The sequence below is a fragment of the Gobius niger genome (genome assembly GCF_951799975.1).
Source record: "Gobius niger genome assembly, chromosome: 1".
In the NCBI taxonomy this organism is placed as follows: domain Eukaryota; kingdom Metazoa; phylum Chordata; class Actinopteri; order Gobiiformes; family Gobiidae; genus Gobius; species Gobius niger.
The window spans coordinates 23,322,861-23,343,972 of NC_136852.1; the positions used below are offsets into that span (position 1 = coordinate 23,322,861).

Consider the following 21,112-nt stretch of genomic DNA (forward strand, 5'->3'; position numbering starts at 1 on the left):
CAAATACCAGGGCGAATAGCGGTGAGCGTGCAGCAACAGTCCCGCCTCGGACTCGTGCAAGAGGGCAAAGCCAGAGAGAGTCCTCCTTCTCTATCCAAATGTATAAAAGGAGAAGCGTCTACGGTCTACAGTGATGCCAAGGTTGGGTTGTGATGTCTGGGAGAGTCAGTCTGGGCACAATGCCTTCAATGTCCGAGCCAAAATCCGTGGGCCATTTTTTGAAATGTTGATAAAGAAGTGGACCACCCCGCAAGACAAAATAACAACTAGCAAAATAAGAAAGCCACAGAAATTTGATTATTAGACCTATATGTTCAAAATCCTACAAACAAAATTAAATTCTAGTTGAATTATATATTTATTTATTTTCCACAGAACAAAGCTCTGTGTGTTTATCTGTTCTGATCTGTCTAACTGATCATTTGACTATAACAATCCAATGGTCAATGTTAATATATATTCAACAGTCATGACACATGTTAGACTACAAAAAACATGATATTGTTCTGACATTGAGAAGACAGTGGAGTCTCGATCTGGGTCAATGCAAGTAATAATAATGTTATTTATAATGTTATGTTTACATGTTTAAAAAATCCATGACCTAAACTGAAATAAACATGATTGCGGGATTTCTCGTCATATCTCGTCATGACTTCATAGAAACTGTTTTAAAGTTTCTCAAGTATCTTTGGCTCCGTCCTTGAACTCCTTGGTGTCCATTTGAAGCAGAGGGCAGACTGACCTTACATTAGTTATAGCATGTTCCCCTGTGATCTATGTTATGTGGATCCGTACAGAGCACTGTTAATTATTCATTGATCGAATGATGGGCTGGAGCTGGCTTTAATTGATTCTTTCAGGCTTTTGTCTCTCAGACTGTACGGGACCCTCTCCAAACCCTCCATCCTCCAGACTTAACTTTATCTCCCTAAGTCCGCCCCATCTGCTGCGCTGCTGATTTGAGACAGAGTGAGAAAATCCACAACTTTGAGTGATAGTGCTCATCAGACACTGAGTCCAAAATATTATACTTCTTTTGCATTGAACATTTTATATTATTACACTATCTTCAATATATATGTTTTTAATGAATGACAATCCAACAATGTGGTGTAATTTCTGCAAAATACGTCATAAAAGTTCAAAGCATCAGATGTGTCAATATCAGTATTGTGTTACTCAAATTCTGTTGTAGTGTAATGTTAAACTAATGGTAAAATACCCAATTCAGCATTTACTTTTAAGTTTTATGATGCGACAGTGTAAATCTAATATGACCTGCAGTTACCCTTACTGTTTTGTTTAGTTATACTATAAGAATGCACTACATACAAACAATTAAGTCTAGAACTTGGTTCTGTGTCCTTATAGCAGAGGGAATAAACCTGTTTATAAATGTTACCTCAATTTCCGAGGATTTGTATTTTTCCACTATTCCCTTCTCTGTCACTGTCGCCCTGGGTCAGATTGGTTGAAGCATGTTCAGTTCATTCAGTGCCAACGGTCCCTGCAATATTCACCAATTGCACAATCAAATTAACAATTCTTAAGACAGTTATGTGTCTTACCCAAGGATACAACCAGCATAATGTAGTTGGTTTACACAAAGATAAAGCTCTGAAATGCATGTGTGCCAATGAATGCATGTTCTGTCTAAAAATGTGCTATCATTTGTAGTCTTACTCTGTTTTTCTTTAATGAAAATTCACACTTGTATAGGCCTGTAGTGAGCTTCTCTGCCTGTGACATGCAGCATCCGTGGCGCCACTCAGAAGCCATCCAGTGACATGTGATATTTATAGATCTGAGCTAACAAATATTTAATGAACATTAGCAACGAACTCTAACGTGACAGCCCTTTTACAACAATAAATGACAGATTTCTAAAACTGTGGCGATGACTAGTGTTAGATAAAAACCTCTTCTTTTATGATTGATTTGTTATGGTAAAAATAATATCAGTGGTTAAGAGAAAGTTTGCTGACAAAGCAAAAGATATCCAAATGATTGGTGGTTACATGTTGTTGTACGTTCCCCAGTATGCATTAAAAAGGATAGTAATGCGATAATAATAGGCTATTAGTCACTTGATTCTTGTATTTTGTTTTGTTTTGTTTTGTTTTGTTTTGTTTTGTTTTACCTCCTGATGCTGTCCACAACTTTCCAGAATTAGAGGACATTTGGACTTTCAATAATAAAAATGTGTATTTTCTGTTTTCTGTTATGTATTCATCAATAATCGGTAATAAACTATAAAAAGCTTGATTGGCTCAGCTCAGGTATCAAAGACATTAGTTTTATTGTATGTTTTATTTGCTATATTTGATACTACCCTATTACCAACATTCAAGTACCTGAAAAAAGTAGCAAGTAATAGGATTACAATTGTATGCCAATGTTAGCTTTTTCTCAATAATAGAAACTAGCTGTTTAGCTAGCTGTTACTACTGACCAAGAAGACAAACTTTCATCCTAAACAATGGCATAACTGTGTTACATGAGCTGGACTGAGACACTCAAACAGGGCTAACAAAGTTACAAAAATATGAAAAATAGAAGAGGACATACCTTTGATTTTCCTATGCTGTTGGAAAAGTGTTTAATGATGTTCCCATTGTGTCATGTGACGCATGTTTTCTTCTTCTACTACTCTGCTAACAAAGTTTAGGGTAACAGGGTTGCATCAGGGTTGCATGCATGTTGTGGGCATGAATGTATTATAATATCGAGATTGTTGGACATACATTTCTTGCATAATAATTAATATTTAAAATATTTTGTTGATTCAAATAAATGTTTACACAATTGTAAGACATATTAATTGACATACGGCCTCACAACACTAAAATATTGTTGCTGAAACGTCAAGTTAAGTAACTCACGCCATTTCTCAAAGCAACTCCAACAACTAGATGCAAATAAACTTTGTGCGTTACCTCTTTTGTCCAGTTCGTGGCGCTGTTTCCTAATTGGAGAATTGGAGTGACAAAACGTGCTGCGTCACTCTCTTACGTGCCCTGAGCTCCGCCCACGGCTACACGCGCTGTTGTTGTGATTGACGGATAGCAGTCATGTTAAACTTTCGATATCCCGTCCTCCGCCAGAAATATACTGTTATCACTTGATCAGTATGTCTGATATTTTAATGAAGGAGATGGAGAGTCTGACTATTTGCCCACTGAAGCCTGCGGAGCAGTCAGGCGGCGACGGAAGCTTCCTTTTGGTGGACGAACAAGAAAACCTCCAGGTAAAAAGTGTGCTAACAATGCTAGGCTACAGAATGCTACATTAGCTTACATGCTCTGACAGACACCGAAGACAATGCGAGCAACGTTTCTGGAGGAAAAAAGACGCTTATAATCACTTATTTGTTGCGAATGGAAAATTGCTAAGAAATATAAGAGTTTATTTAATAGTCAAGCTATGGAATGCTAGCACTGCATCTAATGTTAGCTATCTGGACGGTCCTTCTTGCTTGTGTTTCTTAAGATTCTTCGATCATACATTGCTTATGGTTGTACTAAACAAGGATTCAAGACGTACAAATACGAACTCATGATCGTAAACAATGTGCATTTATTAGATGTCGGATTACAGCAGGTTTTTCGTTGGGAAAGTACCTGATGAGTCATTTCCATCTGATCCAGAGGGAGGCACCCTAATTGTTTGTTATTTCGCGGTGCAAAGTCCACAACAATAATACACCTGTCCATGTATTATGCACTGTAATGTTAGCTTCTGCAATGCAACCTTTTCTGGCAACTGGGAATCATGTCACAGTGTTACTCTTAAGAGTGCGTTGTAACAGTATTACAGCTGAACCATAGCTTTTATAGTAGCAGTAAGCGCCATCTAGACGTTCAGGTCTATAACTAAGCAATGAATGTGTGTTACTGAGTAGTATGTGAATTTAGGAGAATTACAGCTATACTACTTCTTAATGTAATCTATTCATTCATGTCATAACTTCGCTCCAGTCTGATTTCTGACTGGACTACCTGGGACAAATGGAAGAATAAGTACATTATAAATTAAAAAACCTTGTTGAAGATTCCTAATACATTTAACAGCATTCAAGATGTGAGATGTGGCTGCAGTCTAAAGGCCAAAGTTACTCTTCAGTTTCAGTCACTGTGCAGTCAACAAAACATATTATTCAATAATTAATTTGCATAGATGTTCATGAGTGTTTTTACAAATAGGTTGCAGAAAAAAACTAATGACACAAGTGTCACTTCTTGACAAAGGCTCATTTGGAACCGATACGAGTGGATGAAACCAGCAATATGTTTAAAAAATGTTAAGATTCATCAGCACAATAAAGGCTCGTTAAATGTGTAAGGCTGGGGATTTGATTTAAAAATCGAGATGCTTTTATATATATATATATATATATATATATAATTATTATTATTATTTTTTTAGGGCCGGAAATTGACCAGTTCTAATGTAAATAGAGAATTCTGATGTGGGAGGAGTGCCTTGGTTTTTTGTTTTTCTTTTGACAAGTAAGTTGCGTTCTCCTGACATTACCATTCTAAACAGCTTGGTTCTTAAAATTGAGGTGGACAACTATGAATTCAATAGTGGTAACTAGGGCTGAAAGATGTATCGTTACCCATTAACATTCAAGATGTCAATATTGCAAAAGAAAAATATCGTTATCATATTGATATCGAGATCTGAACATTCAAAATATTAAAATTGAAAAAGCAAGATATAAACGAGAAGGATTTTCATCAATAAAACTGTACTCTTTTGTATTATGATTTTATTTTTCTGAAAAATGCTTAGTTTTCACCTAGCCCATAGATATATCAAATCGTAGCAATATCGGGATATCTAGTGTAAATATCAAAATATGAAATGATGTCGTTTATATCGTTCAGCCCTAGTGGTGACTACAGTAGCTGAGAAAGAGCTGATGTATTTATGGTTAATATTAGGGCTGAATGACATTGAAGTAACTTGCGATACAGCTGCGCAACGATTTTAGGATATTTGTTGTTTTTAATGGCATAATTGACACAATCACTTTATAGCTTTATATTTTATCGATGAACTCTTAGTGATTGTACATTTTTATATTCTGCTAAAATTGCTGTGAAAACACTGTATATTTATTCATTGTAATGTCTCACTGGCAATTTTCTTTTTTTTAATCGGAACCCCAGGAAGATTAGCAACCACCATGGTGGAAGCTAATGGGGATTCCAAAATAAATAAACAAATAGATTTCATTAAAGACAAATTGTAAGTAACTCATTTTTCAGCAAATAGTGTCAAAACAAGAAATAAAACACTACACCAGGACCAAAACAAGACTATAATTGTACTAAATTAGGTCATGTTTATCCAAAACTGAACTTCCACACATTTATCAGTTCAATGCATTGTTTATTTTTGGCAGAGTTTGCGAAAAAATGTGTCAGTCTCAGTCAGATGAAGGTTTTAGTGATATTGCGATATATTGTGGCTTCTTGCGAGTCGGATATTGCATCACCTACCGTAATATCACGATATGATGTTGTTTGAGATTATATTATGCAGCCCTACATAATCTCTCTGTAATTCCTGGGCCTATCTACAATCCACATGTAACAAAAACTAGCACAAAGTTCAGTGTCTTCTCTGTTGGCACATAAGATAAGGTTAAATGTTTAATGATTTTCTCACACAAGTGTCCATAAGTGGTTTCAAAGCTGAATATTGAGGAATATTGAAGATGAATGTGGCCAGATTGGAAACCTAATCCCTCCCTAATAATGATCATCTTGACCATTTGTATACTTTCTGTTTGAACATGCCTTTCAAACTCTTTCTTTGCCCTCCACCTGACATATGGCATGATCATATTCTAAAACGCGAGTGCAAGTACTACATATTTTTCATTTTTTGCTTTCTGTAGGTCCGAGACGAGTCTGAGTTTTTGGACAGTCTGGGCTGTGGAGATGTGGCGGGGGTTAAAGTCCTGTCAATCTTTGGGAACACCGGCGATGGCAAGTCCCACACTCTGAACCACATCCTGTTCGGAGGCAAGAGTGTGTTTCTCACCTCTAAGTCCCCCAGCTCCTGCACTGTGGGAGTATGGGCCGCCTTCAACCCCTCTCTGAACCTTGTGGCTCTGGACACAGAGGGGCTGTTGGGAGCTGCAGCCAACCAGAATCAAAGGATGAGGCTTCTGTTAAAGGTAAACAAAGTTACTACATAGTTGAAATAGTGCTACATTAATTTTCTGATTTTATAGTACTCAAATATCTGAACAGTGTGAAGCTGATGAAAAATTAATATAAGAATACCTTAGTAGCTATCCCATATCTATTTATAAGATCCATGTTAACTGTGTAATTGATCATTTACCCTTAGACCCAGGTAGTTTTTTCTTTAATCTTAAGGTCTGTTTACTACTGAGCCATTACCAGGAATTCCAGTATTTTTTATGCTTTAATTACCGGCTGTGGTAAACTATAACATTATAAAGTAATATAGAACATGCACATGTTCTCCCTCCAGGTGCTGGCTGTATCTGACATTGTGGTTTATCGAACTCGGGCAGAGCGTCTTCACAACGACATGTTCCAGTTCCTGAGCAGTGCTTCGGGAGCGTACCTCAAACACTTCACCCCAGAACTGAGAGCCCTCTCGAGCCGCTGTGGGCTTGACGTGCCTCTGTCCTGCTTGGGACCCGCCGTCATTGTGTTTCAGGAGACCACACACACTCAGCTGCTCGGATACGGTAGGAAATACGCAGTTGGAAAACACATTTTAAACCCGGCTCTATTAGCCTCCTGGGGTCTATCGCAGATGAATACGAGCAATATAAAATTTACCATGTCGTTGAATCCTCTTTAGGAACAAGTTGTGACTGGTAAATCGTTTTTACTGCAAGGCATAAATGTTTATATGATTCTTAATCCCTTAAGATATTCGATAAAAGCGCAATTTGTTGTCTTTGCGGAATTAGGATGCAAAATAAACATTTGTAAAAGATATATCAATATTCTAAGACCTTTGCTAGCATGTAGGATTAAGCCTTTTTGATATATATCACCAGCCTCAGTACTAATCAACATGACAGTCATATATCTGATTTCATTCACCACTTATTTCCAGTGTCTTCTCTGTCACAGACTCCAAAGTGCCCGGTCACAGCGACACTCTTCTCCAGAAGCGTTTTCATGAATTGGGTTTGGGCACAGAGGCCTTCAGTTCAGTGCAGTACGTGGGTACACAGACCATAGCGCCCCCCACAGACTACAGCAGGCTACTGGAGGCAGTGACTCAACAAGTGAGGAACACGCACACGCGCTCCCCTCGACAGCCCGGGATAGTGTTTCGGGCTCTACATGTAAGTGCATTATGCTTAGACTGATTGTATCAACTTGTGTAAATCAGTTTAAATAAAGTTTATCTGAATTTGTGCAGGCCTTGAGCGAGCGTTTCTGTGGAGAGCTCTCTGATGAAAAAATGACCTTGTATTCGTTTTTTCCTGACGAGTACTTCACCTGCTCTTCTGTTTGTCTCAGCTGCAAGTAGGTTCATTTATGCATATCCGGTAGACTCAGTACACATGGAGATTATGCACCATTTATGGGAAATTTAGTTACATTGTTGATAGTATAATTACAATTTTTAGCCAGTAAAATGTAATTAGCTAATTAGTTTTGCAGTTAGTTTCGGTTATTTGATCAAACTCACTCTTATCCTTCAGTATTCGGTGTAAAAATGGGATGAACCACTTGAGAGACCGGGTTCCTCACATGGCAGATGGACTGTGTCAGTTCGCCCACCAGTTCAACAACAAGGTCTTGATTTGTAAGGTGAGAATATGTTTTCATACTGAACTATATTTCTAGAAAACATAGAGTTAAATAACTGATCCGATCTGATCTGTAATGATTTGTTTTTTTTGTTATTTCTTATTAGAAATGCTATGAAGCAGGCAGAGAGGTTATTGTCGTGCCGAAAACCTCGGCATCTGGTGACAACCAGTGGTTCGGTCTGGCCAAATACGCCTGGTCAGGGTATGTAAACGACATCTGTTTTTGTTTATATTGTTAGGGCCAGTGAATTTTTATCTTAATAAAACCCCTCGTCCTCTTGTGTCAGGTATGTGCTGGAGTGTGCCAGCTGTGGAGTGATCTACCGGAGCAGACAGTACTGGATGGGAAACCAGGACCCGGAGAGCAACGTGGTCCGCTCTGAGGTCAAGCATGTGTGGGAGGGGGTGAGTCGAAGACCTCGATTTCTAATTATTCTAATTATTATTGAGCTGGTCTCAAACTCAAACAAATAGAATAGAGATCGGCCACAGACAGTAGTCAATGCAGTGAAATTCAATTCAATTTGGAACCATGAAACCACACCTTTAATTAGGCCTCGAAGCTTAATGTAGCTTTCTTTCACTAAAAAGCAATACATTCAGGTTTTTAAACTTTCTGTTACACGTGCTATGTCTGGTGATCTGTGCCAACTGAGCAAAAAGCTGAGAAAGAAGAAAAATTGTGTATTGTGTCACATTTGACTCCCTGGCTGCACTTTGGTCAATCTATCAGCAAATTCCTTTCAGCTGCCATTTCTCTAATTTAATTTCAAAACATTTATTCTCACAGAACGACACGTTTTTGACAAGTCATCAGAATGCTGCTCAGAGAGTTTTAGACGGGATGAACTTTGTGATCCAGTCTGTGTCGGAATATAGCACTGGTCCCACTAAAGCGGTCACAGCCTGGCTCACGGACCAGGTAGCGCCGCCCTACTGGCGGCCCAACAATGACATCACTGTAAGACAATACTTTTATAAAGCTTTACTAGTATCCAGTGTTCTGCATTGTTTGTCTAATTCTATGCTTTGTGTGATTATCCTCTCTGTATGTGGTCGTCTTTAGGCGTGTCATGGCTGTCAGAAGATATTTGTGGAGTCTGAGAGGAAGCACCACTGTCGCTCATGTGGAGAGGGCTTCTGTCACCCCTGCTCAAGCCACAGGATGCCCGTCCCAGAGCGAGGATGGGGCAGCAATCCGGTCCGTGTCTGCCAGTCCTGCTACAGACAGGGAGGACCAGCTGATACCAACAGCCAGGGTAAGGCATTATTTCAGTTTTATTCTACAAGTTAGCAGATACTATGTTGTTGTAATCCCCACGTGACTCTTATCGGTTTGTACAGTGTGTAAAGTGGAGCCTCGCGGCCTCATCGCTCGAAGAGTCACAGAAGTGGCCCAGTCCACACTAGACATGGTGTCTACAGCTGTGGACTACCCTCTCTGTGAGTAAAATGTAGTATTTCATCTTCAAGTTTGTATGCAGAAGTCAGAGAAGTACAGAGCTCTGGCTCCCTCATGTGGCGTGTTTTGGTATTATACCCGTGACGCCCAATATTCAGACAGCGGCAAGATAGTTTTGGGATTTTACCCCTTTGGTGAGATTCGCTTAAAGTGGTTTGTTGATTTATTTTTAAGAGATTTTTGTGTTTTGAGCCATTCATGCAAGTTTTTTAGTTATCTTTGAATCTTCTGTAATGAAATGCCGTGACTCCTGCCCATACAGTTCATACCGCAAACTAAATTGATGATGATGAAGAATAAGCAATTTTCGATCATTATAAAATGTTCTAACAAAATGAAAGATGGTGATCACAATGTGTTAAAGACATAAAAGACAAACTTAAAGCACATAGGTTACGGCTGACTGTAACAAATACAATATGCCCATACTCTTTATTACCGTGAAGTTCTAAATCATTTGATGTCTCTTATCGACAGGTTTTGTGAAGGAAGTTGCACGTCCCGACTACTGGGTCCCAGATACAGACATCACTCAGTGCCACCAGTGCTCCAAACCGTTCACTCCGGTCATGTCCAAGCACCACTGCAGGGCGTGTGGGCAGGGTGTGTGCGGCCCCTGCTCCACCCACTTCAAACCTGTGCCGTCTCGAGGTTGGGACCATCCCGTCAGAGTCTGCGACAGCTGCCACGCCCGCCCTGAAGCTTTGTAGTGGGGCGATAAGGGACATGATGTCTTTTTTCAGGGCACTCGGGACAAAGTTTGCAGAAGCTCTCAATCCTCCGGGCATATTCCAGTGTAGCAAAGGTTTTTATGTTAAACCGCTCACCGAGAAACTTTGTCAATTCTGAAATTCCCCTGGTTTGAAAACTGGACAGACTATTTTGTGAACAAAGGGAATTGACTATACACCAAGGAATGACAAATGGCCGCAACTGGACATCAGGCGTTTCATGTAAAACCACTATAAACTCAAAGACAAAAATAGGAATGCTTGTTTTGCGTGCTGTTTGAAATTTAAATTACAAGCAACTTTTTATGGACTGGGTGAAGTCTGGCTGCAGTTTCTTTTTGCACAGCTGTGCAGTGGCCTTTACTGCAATGGACGGTCAATTAGAAATATGAGGGATGAACTATATATTACACCCACTCCCCCATATACAAACATGTGTTATGAGGTGATTAAGGCTGTACTGGAATGCATATTCTATTACTTATTCTATTAATTACCCCAAGGCAAATCCACCTATTGTGTAAAAATACATGGATTGGCCAATGTAAATCAGAGACATGAAAAACTGTTTATTATGAGGAAAAAAATCCTATAATCCATATCCATATATTTTTCTTGACATTGGATACTTTGAGGGTCTTTATAGAAAAATGATGATCTAAATGAGGGCCGGATTTGTGAATCAAAACAAGCAGAAATTAATCGGATAATGGACAACAATCATATGACGACATCGTGGTCTGTGCTGATCTACTTTTCAATGGCAAACATGCCTTATTTCCTCTCAGTCTTAGGACACACTGTTGCTTTGTCTACGGTCACATACACAAATATGCACACGACTGTCCATGGGATTATGCATTAGAAAGCTCCAAATACTGTGCCTTTTTGGATCAATTTCCAAAAGTTTTTCTCTGGACGCAAAGATTGTTTTTATTCACATGTGCTTTATTACACAGCCTGGGTTTGAACTCAAATGAACAGATAATATTTAGCTCTAGACATTCCAATATAATGAAGTGCTGATATTTTATTAGACACACTATATCTACTCTCTATGAGTTTTTTTTTTTTTTTTTAATTGGAGCAGGCTCTAAGCTTTCACATGTACCTTAAGTCTTATAACATCTTGAATTTGACTAGTGCCACTTTCACTAGGCATACGTTCAATTAAAATGTATTTTAGTTTTGCAAATGAATAATCGCATCGCACTTTGTTTAACTGGATTTTTTTTTTTTTTTTACTTTTATTTAAGGTTTTTTTCTTAAATCATTGATGTGACAATCAAAACCAGGTTCAGTTCAATAAATCCATCTATAACTGTTTTCTCTGTGTGAGTCCTGTTTAAAATGAGCTGGTGGTGTCATTTTAGAAGCGCTGGTGGCACAATTCTGTCAGTAATGATCACACTTTGGACCATTTACCTGTTGGTAATGTGTACAGTCATTGCTTGAGCTGTCTGTAAAGTTAGGTATATTTTAATCCAAAAGCCTAAATCTAAAACAGCTGAAGTTAAGCTTAACATGCAGCACATTCGATGTACAATCTGCATTCTGTACCTACTACTTTCCATTGAGGTCTGGGCAACTTTAACCACAAATACGAACCCCAGAAAGGTGTGAAAAGTATGTACGGTGAACTGCATGCATTTTTCCACAGCCAGCAACACATACGTATACCAAGGTTTTCCTCTGTTAAATCACAGTGTTTCTTTATTCTAACAGTCATTGCCGTTCTTTACGACCCCGGTGCTTTTGGGGGATCTTTTATGCACTTTATGTGGTATTAATTACATCATCCAATTTGTTCACTTTTTATGGTCACAAGCTGTAAAAGTGTTACCAATCGTCATATGTGAGCTTCTGGGTGAACTGCGGCATTTTTGTTCCCTGATATGTTTAGAAACGTCGTCCTGGATTTGGTCCCGTACTCTGGTTTGGTTTAGTCCTGTGTCCTGGTTTTGCTTTAGGCAGACCTGCTTCCAATCTGTGTAGTCTCATACTAAATTTCCTTTTTCTGTTCCCATTGTAATCCCTTAGATTTGGGTCCTAATTTACTTTCATAGTTCATAGATTTGTATAGCAGATATATTTTAGGTATTTATTTCTAGAGAAAACTTTGCAAATGCTTTCCCCAGATTCAGTATGCAGCTAAATGTTAGGGTCACAGCAGCAGACTGCGAGCACTTCAACACAATGCTGTCTCCTTCCAGCCCGGGACATACATGGACTTTTGTGAATGAATAATGATTTCTCTGTCTGTCTGTCTCCTCTACCTCCACAGACCGCCTCTCTACGCAGCCTCGCAATGTTACAGCTCCCTGAAAACTATTTGGAGAATTCCCTCTCACCACACCAACACAACTGGGCTGCCGCACACTATCTCAACTGGCCCTACCCAAATAAGGCTTTTAACTGCACGGAGTCGCTAAACACACATGCACAGGGGAGAGAGAGGGAGAGAGCTGCAGAAAGGGCATGTCCATTTAAGGCTGTAGTTTCCTATTTTCCAGCTACCACTGTGCCGTATCTTCTCGGTCCCTCCCTCCCTGTCTGCCTCCTAGGATCCTGAGTGAAGTCATCGTGCTCCGATCTGGACTTTTTAAGGCGGTGGTGTTAAGAGGGAGGTTCCTGCCAGGCATAGACCAGCTCTCAGTCCAGCATCAGTCTGCACCTATAGCACTGAAGTCCTATATCTACAAACCGTGAGTATAACATCAATCTGTATCATTTGTGGGGATGTTTTAGAATTTACTTACTTATATCCTACTCCTCCTACTGTATAAAGTCTTGTAGCGAAGAGATTGTACTTTACAAATACATCACTCAAAATGGATAAAATATATGTATTAATTTTCTTAGGGCAAACTATATTTTTTGTCTAATGCCGTAAAATTAAGATATCTTCCCAGAGCACACATGCTGCAATAATTAGACACGCTTAGTTTATAGACATTCAAATTAAGTTACATGTCACAGGAAATTGTCTTGACAGTGCACAGTCAATGCAGTAGCTGTTTTGGATTTACATAGTCAAATCGCACTCCAGGTCAGTGCTGCAAGTCTCCCGCATCTGGCCAAAGGTTTGAAATACAATTGTGAACGCTGAAGTTTATAGGCATTCAAATTAACCATAGCAAGCTGTCTTTTAGGGATTTCATTTCGGCATTCGTGCGCATTAACCATGCCCGCAAGTAAAGGATTTGGCAGCAGTGAAGTTTGACATAGTTTGGCAACAAGTACAAAAAGGTCTTATTCGAAATCTGGCAACTGAGACATCGTAGATCTTCGAGCAACTGGCCTCCCTCTGCGCGGGTCATAAAACAGATGAAAAACACGATACGGTACATTAGTCAGACCAGGATAAAACATTCTCTTTCTGGTAGCACTTTGCAAGTTAACAGCACAGCAATAGCATGGCAAAAGATAAATTATAAAAGTGAAAAAAAGTGTAATTACAGTCTAATCACATGGTAATAACAAGGACACACACCTCATTTATTTCATGGTAATGGTTAATTTGACTAACCTAGTGTAAAGAGAGAGTTACAAGGAAACTTGGTCTGTATTTCTTGGCTGCAATATGGAAGCTGTAAAAAAAAAAAGGTTATTCCCAGTTACCACGCTATATCCATCCTATTACCATGTAATTACTTTGCTGTAAATTAATGTGCAACCCTCTTTTTTTAAAGCAGCCTGAAAAGAGAGACCTTCTCTTTTTCAGGCTTATTGTGATCAGCTCCACAATAGAGGGTGATGTCACAGCATAGCAACAGCCTGGCAACAGAGAGCCCAATGAGTGTCCACGTACAGTAGTCATTTCTTTTAACACTATATACATCTAGAATAAACAAACCAAACATGTAAGTAGCTATAAACAAAAGAGTTTATCATTTTAGGTGTCTTGGTCAGAAATCCCATGTGAAGAAAAAAAAAAATCACATCACTTCCTGGGTTTGTTAAGAATTGATTTGACCAGGGGTTGCAAATTCTAATGGTGGCTGGTTTTGTGTTGGAAGTACATTGTTAAACTCAACAGTCCAGCCCACCTGAGAACTTGGCATTCCCATTTCTCTCTCCTATAGCCTTCTTTGATGACGAAGGCTACTCAGCTATGTTGTAGCTACTTAAAGTGATAGTCTAGTGATTGCATTGAAGTTTGCAGTGAGGAGAGATGGAGGAATTTTTTAAAGTGAACAATGAAATACCTCCCTTCTTGGACCAAAACGCTGCCCCTAGTTTGGAAAATGAGGAGAGCAGGAATTGAATTTTCAAAACTAAACAATCAAGCTCCCTCCCCATCCCTGCCTGATTGGACCTGATAGGTTGGTTCACTGGAAAAGCTCATCTCATTAGTCAAAGTGGTATCCCGGGGTTTGTGATTAGGTTAGAAAATGTTACTTTAGATTTTTTTTTTTTATATATTACTCTTGTTACCTCAAATTTCAGACCCAGGTGGTCAGTTTTACAAAATTACATTTGTAAAACATTTAAACTTACAGACTATCACTTTAATGATGGAAAGTACCAAATACTATTCTAATAGTATATTATTACATACATGAGTATTCTCATTAAAAATGGTGTTTGGTATGTGGTTATTACATTGCTGATTGCTCCTTAAAAAAAAGAAGAAGAAAAAAATCACTAAAACTGAGTGGGGAAAAAAAAACATATTTTAAGTAACCATTTGTGTAAAATGGGCAGGTATTATGTGCATGTACATACACAGTAAGCCATAGAACTTACTCAACAGCTCAGCCTTTTCAATATTGACCCAGCCCTATGTGACTTCCCCATACAGTTGATTATGTAATGGTCAAGTCTATCCCAGGCAAACTAGCATGAGGCCAGCCCAGTGCAGGCCGCCACACCCACCGCAGCCTGACTCCTGCTTCCTGTTCTGGCACTCAAGGAGTCTTTACCATGGCGATAACACAACAGACGCAAAACACAGCCCATTGAGACAAATGGAGACTGATGAAGTCATGACCGTGGGATACAATTTTTAGCACGGATTGGGGATTTATGTGAACTTAACAGAGAGGTATGGAAGGTTTAGTGAGGTTCAGAAGAACAAATCGGTGCAAAGTATTTAAATCTCATCTAGAGTTTGTAATTACCTGAAAACAATAGAGAGAATATAGGCATCGGAAGCCCCATAAAACAAATGGTACATTTCACTACTTCCTGGTCATCTTGATAATCCTTGGGCTTCAGTTTAAAGAGAATGACTTTGTCCATTCAAATACTGCGCGGATAGTGTCGCAACCAAAGGTTTCACCTAAAACATGTACATTAGAGCCTTGTGGTGCTAACTCCCTGTTAAAACGATTCTTAGTATCAAGGGGACTTTCCTGGTTAAATAAAGGTCAAATGTTTGAAAGTAATGCAATTCAGTAATTGTGAGATAGCATCTGGTGGAACGATTTAGACATGGCAGAGTCTGCAGGAGAAGGTCAGCACCACTTTGATAGTTTACTACTTTGGACAGGGTTTAGTTTGATAAATGTTTGTAGATTAAAAAAAGGAGGAATGAAAACAGACTAATGGGAAGAAAGCACACTGGCAAAGAGAAGATACATTTCCCTCCCAAAAAAAACATTGACAGGTTGGCAAATAGAAAGACTGTATCACCAATGCAACTAAAGCAAATGGGATATGGATTTGTGTTCTATTCCAATGCAAGCAAGTGGAAAGGACTACAGCTTGTCAGGAAGAGCATCTGGTGTATATTTTATTTATCACTGAGTGACTTAAAGGATTTTTGGAGGACTTTTCATTTTGTTCATACTTGCACGATTCACTTCTCACATTGTAACGTTATATGTCCCCTTTTCAATATGTCAGGCTATTTTCCATACTCTTACCGTTCTGTTTACATATATCAAGTCCTGGACTAAGCTTCCAGACAGACAGCTCTGAGGCCTGTTTGACGTAATCCTGACTTATTTGATCCAGGCCCGGTCCCAAACCCAACAAAAGGTCCCGGGATATACATAAATCCTGCTGCACCGATCGGGGAATAGGATAACCTCTAAAAATACAGTGTGATATGTACATGGAGAGATGCTATATCGCCTGCAGAAGGCCACTGAGTGCATAAGAGTTCAGGGCATCACTTTCCAACTTTAAAAAAAGTGAATCTGCGGTCGCAAAATAATGGTTTACGGGCCAGATGGAGGGAAAAAAAGGGATTGGCATTCCAGAGACAAAAACACCATGTAATAATGATTATCCTGGTGACGCATGGAATAACAAGACCGAAGGAGAGAGCAGAGGCAGACAGAAAGCCAATGCAGGAAGTTAATTTGTGCTGGTATTTAAGTGCGAGGTGGTGGTTTCGTGGCATTTTGGAAAAGCACCCGAGGCAGTGCAAGCAATGTTAAATAGAGACCCGTGGTTACGGTCTGTGACCAGTGATCACTAGAGTACAATAATGCAATTAGTAAAACGTGATATTTTGGGTGATTGTGTTTTTTGTTATACAGGATTTAAACACAGTTGGAAAGAGTGAATGTCAAAAAAGGGCCTGCTCCCCTCCCCCAGTCTGGAGAGGAGTTAAAACTAAGATCTAGCATCTAAACCAAACACTAGAGACTGTCCTCTGCATTCAGACACTTGAATACTTGAATTTAAAACTTATTTTCAGCTTTCATCACAATTGATAACTCAAACCTCTCTTCCTGTTCTGTTATTATTTTTTTGAGTGCCTATTCTATCCCCAAGGTCTCCTTCAGTCGCCCTCAAAGGAAATTGATCATGTTAGACTACAAAGATAAACACAGGATGATTGAACTAAATGGAGCTGTGGTATCTGGGAAGATGCGACAGCCCACAGGTTAAGCTTGTTGGATGGATGCTTCAGTGAAGTGTTTTAATATTTTACCAAACAAAACTGTTTAGGAGGTGCCGCTTTTTTAGACCAATAACTCTTTCCATGGTCCTGCCTTTTCAACTCTTTTAGTTTTTTAGTGGGAAAATCGACCGCATACTGGTGTTTGCGCCGAATGCAGAACCATGGTAGAGCAGAGGACATAAGAGGGCCTCAAGGACACACCTGGGTTTAACCTTTCACATTTGACCTCCTCTAGGAACAGGAAGTTGAAGACATCGAGATGGCTGCAAAGGTTGTATGGTGCAGACAGCACTGTGATACGGGTTTTGCCTTTGGCTGGGGCTCGACTGCAAACATAAATGCAATAATAGAGAAAAAAAAGCTGGCAATGACTTAGGCGCTGACAGACACAGGGTGATGAATGAGAGAGCGCGGATGGGAAAAATGTGTTAGTGGCTGTAGCTGGGATCACAAAGTCTGGATTTTATAAGGTTATTCTGTACATGGGGTGCAAAGGGAACCACAATGCTTCAGGCTCAAAAAAAGTAATAGAGCTTGTTTGCTTTTGGTGCAATGCATGAAAGGAAGCTGCATGTTGCATTTAGCTTGGTGGCAGAAGATTGAGCATATTGGATTTAGGTTAAGTCTTGTCGTATTAGTCAGAAATGCACTGTAGTTGCTCTGCAAAGTCTAAAATGTTTCAAAATGGACACATTTGCTTGCTTGGTTGTCATCACATGAAAAAAACTGTCAGTGTCAAAGGATTCATAATGTCATTTTCTCTGTTCTATTAATGTCGACTCTTTCTACTGTATCCTTGGCTTTTTTTTTGCACTTCATTGAAAAGAACACAACCTACATAATGTCCAGAATATGTCATTTAGTCGTGACAATCAAGAGAGCCAGATATGGAGATTTTTTTATGCAGTAGCCTTGAGTGGAGCGTAAACGTAGCAGAAGTGTTTCCCAATTGGGGTATTGTCCATTTTAGTGACTGGTTTAAAAGCTGATAACAGGTGGATAGAGTAGAGAAAATATTTAGTCAAGTAAGAGTAATTTTTTTTTACTTCAGAGTTAGAACTGACTACTTGAGTAATTGAATGTAAAAAGCCGGATTTATTTTTACTACAGAACATCACTACCAAATGTGAAAATATCTTTTGGGATTGAGTCTTGATTTCAAAATAATATGAAGTATAAATCTCTCTGTAATAATACCACCCTAACTCTATGATGGATAGTTACTTTATAAAGTTACTCTTGAGAAGTACTCTGAGTACTGCTGTTTTTGCTGGTAAATGACTAGCTCATGGCACAGAAGATAAATACCTACTACAGTATATCCCCACAGTCGACAAAGCTAAAGTCTCTCTCTCTCACCTCTCAGGGAGCCGGAATGGCAAACAAGGGCCCCTCTTACGGCTTGAGCAAGCAGGTGCAGGACAAGATCGACAGTAAGTACGACCTGGAGCTCGAGCAGATTCTGGTGGAGTGGATCTCGCGACAGTGTGGGGCCGATGTGGGCAAACCCGAACCGGGCAAGACGGGCTTTCAGACCTGGCTCAGGGATGGATGCGTGAGTACAAATTCAACTGAGTCACAATATGCCATATCTGGAAAATTATTGTGAGTTGGAATGAATTTACAAATCGCACATTGCAACTCATCGCTCTTGTGTGTCTTAGGTGTTGTGTGAAATGATCAACAGTCTGTTTCCTGGAGACAAACCCGTGAAGAAGATTGCAAGCTCAACTATGGCCTTCAAACAGATGGAGCAGATCTCTCAGTTCCTCAATGCGGCCGAGAAATACGGAGTCACCAAAACTGACATGTTTCAGACCGTTGACCTCTGGGAAGGTAAAATATGTTACTTTATAACTCAAGGGGAAATGGGGCTTCAAAAGAGAAATCAACTAATCCAAAATCAGACCAAGACAACCTCTGTGTCAGCAGTCACTCACCATGTAGCAAAACAGCATACCCATACACTATTTCTTCTATTTTATATTATCTTGTGTGGGAGCAATGAAAATAGAGGCAAATTGGAGAGACAAACGTTTGTACATGTGTTTGCAAATGAATGGACCTGTTTGTGGACAGGACTGATCTCACTTTTCGTTATAAGTTTGATACTTGACTGTGTGTACATCCTTATTTCCATGTGCTTTGGGTTTCAGGTAAAGACCTTGCTGCTGTGCAGAGGACTCTGTCAGCTTTAGGCAGTTTGGCCGTCACCAAAGAAGAGGGCACATACAAGGGAGACCCCAGCTGGTTCTTTAAGTGAGTCTTATATTCTCATATTAACAATACATGTTAAGTCTATATAATGACATTTTAATAGGTTGTTTGTAGGTGTTAGTGTTAATATTGTGGTCAAGTGCAGCTAAAAATGCAGATGTTTATGCTTGATTTTAGTACTGAGCCTGTTTACATGAAACAAAAACTGGCACCAAGTCTAAGGCTATGCACAATTACAGAAATCAAAAAGGGGTCATATTTTCATATACTGTACCATTGCTTTGCAGGAAAGCCCAGGAGAACAAGCGTGACTTCAGCGATGAGCAAATTAAGGCGGGGAAGAATGTGATTGGATTACAGATGGGGTCCAATAAAGGAGCGTCACAGGAGGGCATGAGCTACGGACGGCCAAGGCAGATCCTCTAAGACCAAACCTATGCCTACGCAAACCTCCGCCAGTCTAATTTCGCCTGTAAACACGTCCATCCGGTGCAATTCTATCAGTCTAGTTTATCTTTAAAATTAAGACATTGTCCCTATTACAAATAAAAGGTTTACTTTAACTAAACGCACTGTGTAACATAATGTTCATCTAAATGTTTTATATTAACTGAAAGCAACAATTTGAAGCTAATCTACTCCAATTGTTACTTGCAACAATCAAAACAGATGGAAGCAAACATTACATAATGCATTTAGTCAGTGTGAACATGATTATTACGTGATAAAGCTTGCACTGCAATGTCATTTGCACATATCTAAGCATATGCAGTCTTAACCCTGAGCACAAAATGCTATCAAAATGGTGTCCCACTAAGGCTAACATGAGCAAGCACTATTTCATTATTTGTGTTAAGGTATTGTACAAGTAACTCCAAGTATGAAGTTTATTAATTCTTCAGTCTGTGCGCAACAATTATATACAGCCTATAAATTTTACCCAAGATTAAAGCATTGATTTGTGCAATATAAATTCATACAACACCCTGTTAACTCTGCATTCTGTTTAAGCGCTGTTTTTGTAAATTTTCTTAATAAATGATGACTTGTGAAAATGTTGTTGCCAAATATGTCAATATAGCATTAAAGCAAATAATAGCAGCCATTGTAGAAACCAAAGTAGTATTCAAAGAGCACATGACACATCAGACGAGGTTTTCCACAAGGTCATAGCTTATGAACATGGTTCTGTTAAGATTTAGCTAAAACTTTTTCCAAGTTTTCTGTGGTTTTAAATATTGTTGTGATGTTTTTTATTGATCCTTGGGTAGTTAGTGATATGGCCGTGCAATCACAGTAACAGAAGGCTTTCATTCATCCAGGAAGTATTCATCTAAGTGAACTGGACTGTGACAGAACTTTATGGATCTCCCACTTTCTGTGTCACAACATTTTATTGCATAAAATGTAAAAAATATAAATTTCTTCATAAAGATGCCACTTTACTGGTGTCAAACCATGATTAACACTTAACTCAGATATGCTATTAATTTAAACTAAGCGAAAATTAGAAAATATAAAAACCTGAGTCATGCACTTACTAAAATGTCTACAGTGCATTTATATTGCATAGATGTTTTAAACTGTTAATCTTGAACATTAGTGAAGTGAACAATTCTGAAACAGCAGCACATTTATATTATGTTAGTATGTACAGCTAACATGCAGTTTATTCATTATGTCATCAGTATCATCAATTCTAAAAGTTTCACCAGTCACTTATTATAAGCGGTGCTGAGGAAGTCTTTTAAGTATGTCAATGTGGCTATGTAACATCAAGATGGAAGATTAAACTCGTTATATTTGAAGACTGACAACTTTTCTTAAATCGAAAAGGCCGGGACAGGAATAATATGAATCTGTAAATGTGAACCTTTCATTTCAAAGTTTAAAATGTACAGAATCATCTGATGCTTTAACATTTTCATAAATGAGGAAATCAATAATAATCCAACCATCCATGTTTTTTATTCCCATTCACCTGTGACTTGCACAGCAAAACACAGCAGCCATCTTCA

The 21,112-nt window shown here is 39.0% G+C and overlaps 2 protein-coding genes across 3 annotated transcripts; both read left to right on the forward strand.

The window, feature by feature from the left end:
* Positions 1–3,030: 3,030 nt before the first annotated feature.
* LOC306970347 (zinc finger FYVE domain-containing protein 1) lies at positions 3,031–10,040 on the forward strand. Its single transcript, XM_079566270.1, has 12 exons — positions 3,031–3,250; positions 5,912–6,193; positions 6,517–6,739; positions 7,134–7,351; positions 7,429–7,535; positions 7,715–7,823; positions 7,930–8,027; positions 8,113–8,230; positions 8,616–8,786; positions 8,892–9,084; positions 9,170–9,268; positions 9,765–10,040. The coding sequence occupies exons 1-12, from the start codon at positions 3,134–3,136 to the stop codon at positions 9,995–9,997; spliced, it is 1,968 nt and encodes a 655-aa protein (XP_079422396.1). The 5' UTR covers positions 3,031–3,133; the 3' UTR covers positions 9,998–10,040.
* A 2,421-nt stretch (positions 10,041–12,461) lies between these two features.
* Positions 12,462–20,120, forward strand: tagln (transgelin). 2 transcript variants are annotated; one of them, XM_079555624.1, is made up of 5 exons: positions 12,462–12,723; positions 18,244–18,432; positions 18,542–18,713; positions 19,034–19,136; positions 19,382–20,119. In XM_079555624.1, exons 2-5 carry the CDS (start codon positions 18,253–18,255, stop codon positions 19,518–19,520), a joined length of 594 nt encoding a protein of 197 aa, XP_079411750.1. In that variant the 5' UTR covers positions 12,462–12,723; positions 18,244–18,252; the 3' UTR covers positions 19,521–20,119. The 2 variants fall into 2 exon arrangements, with proteins under 2 accessions (XP_079411750.1, XP_079411751.1); XM_079555625.1 differs by lacking the exon at positions 12,462–12,723 and having other exon boundaries at positions 19,382–20,120.
* The last annotated feature ends 992 nt before the right edge of the window (positions 20,121–21,112 follow it).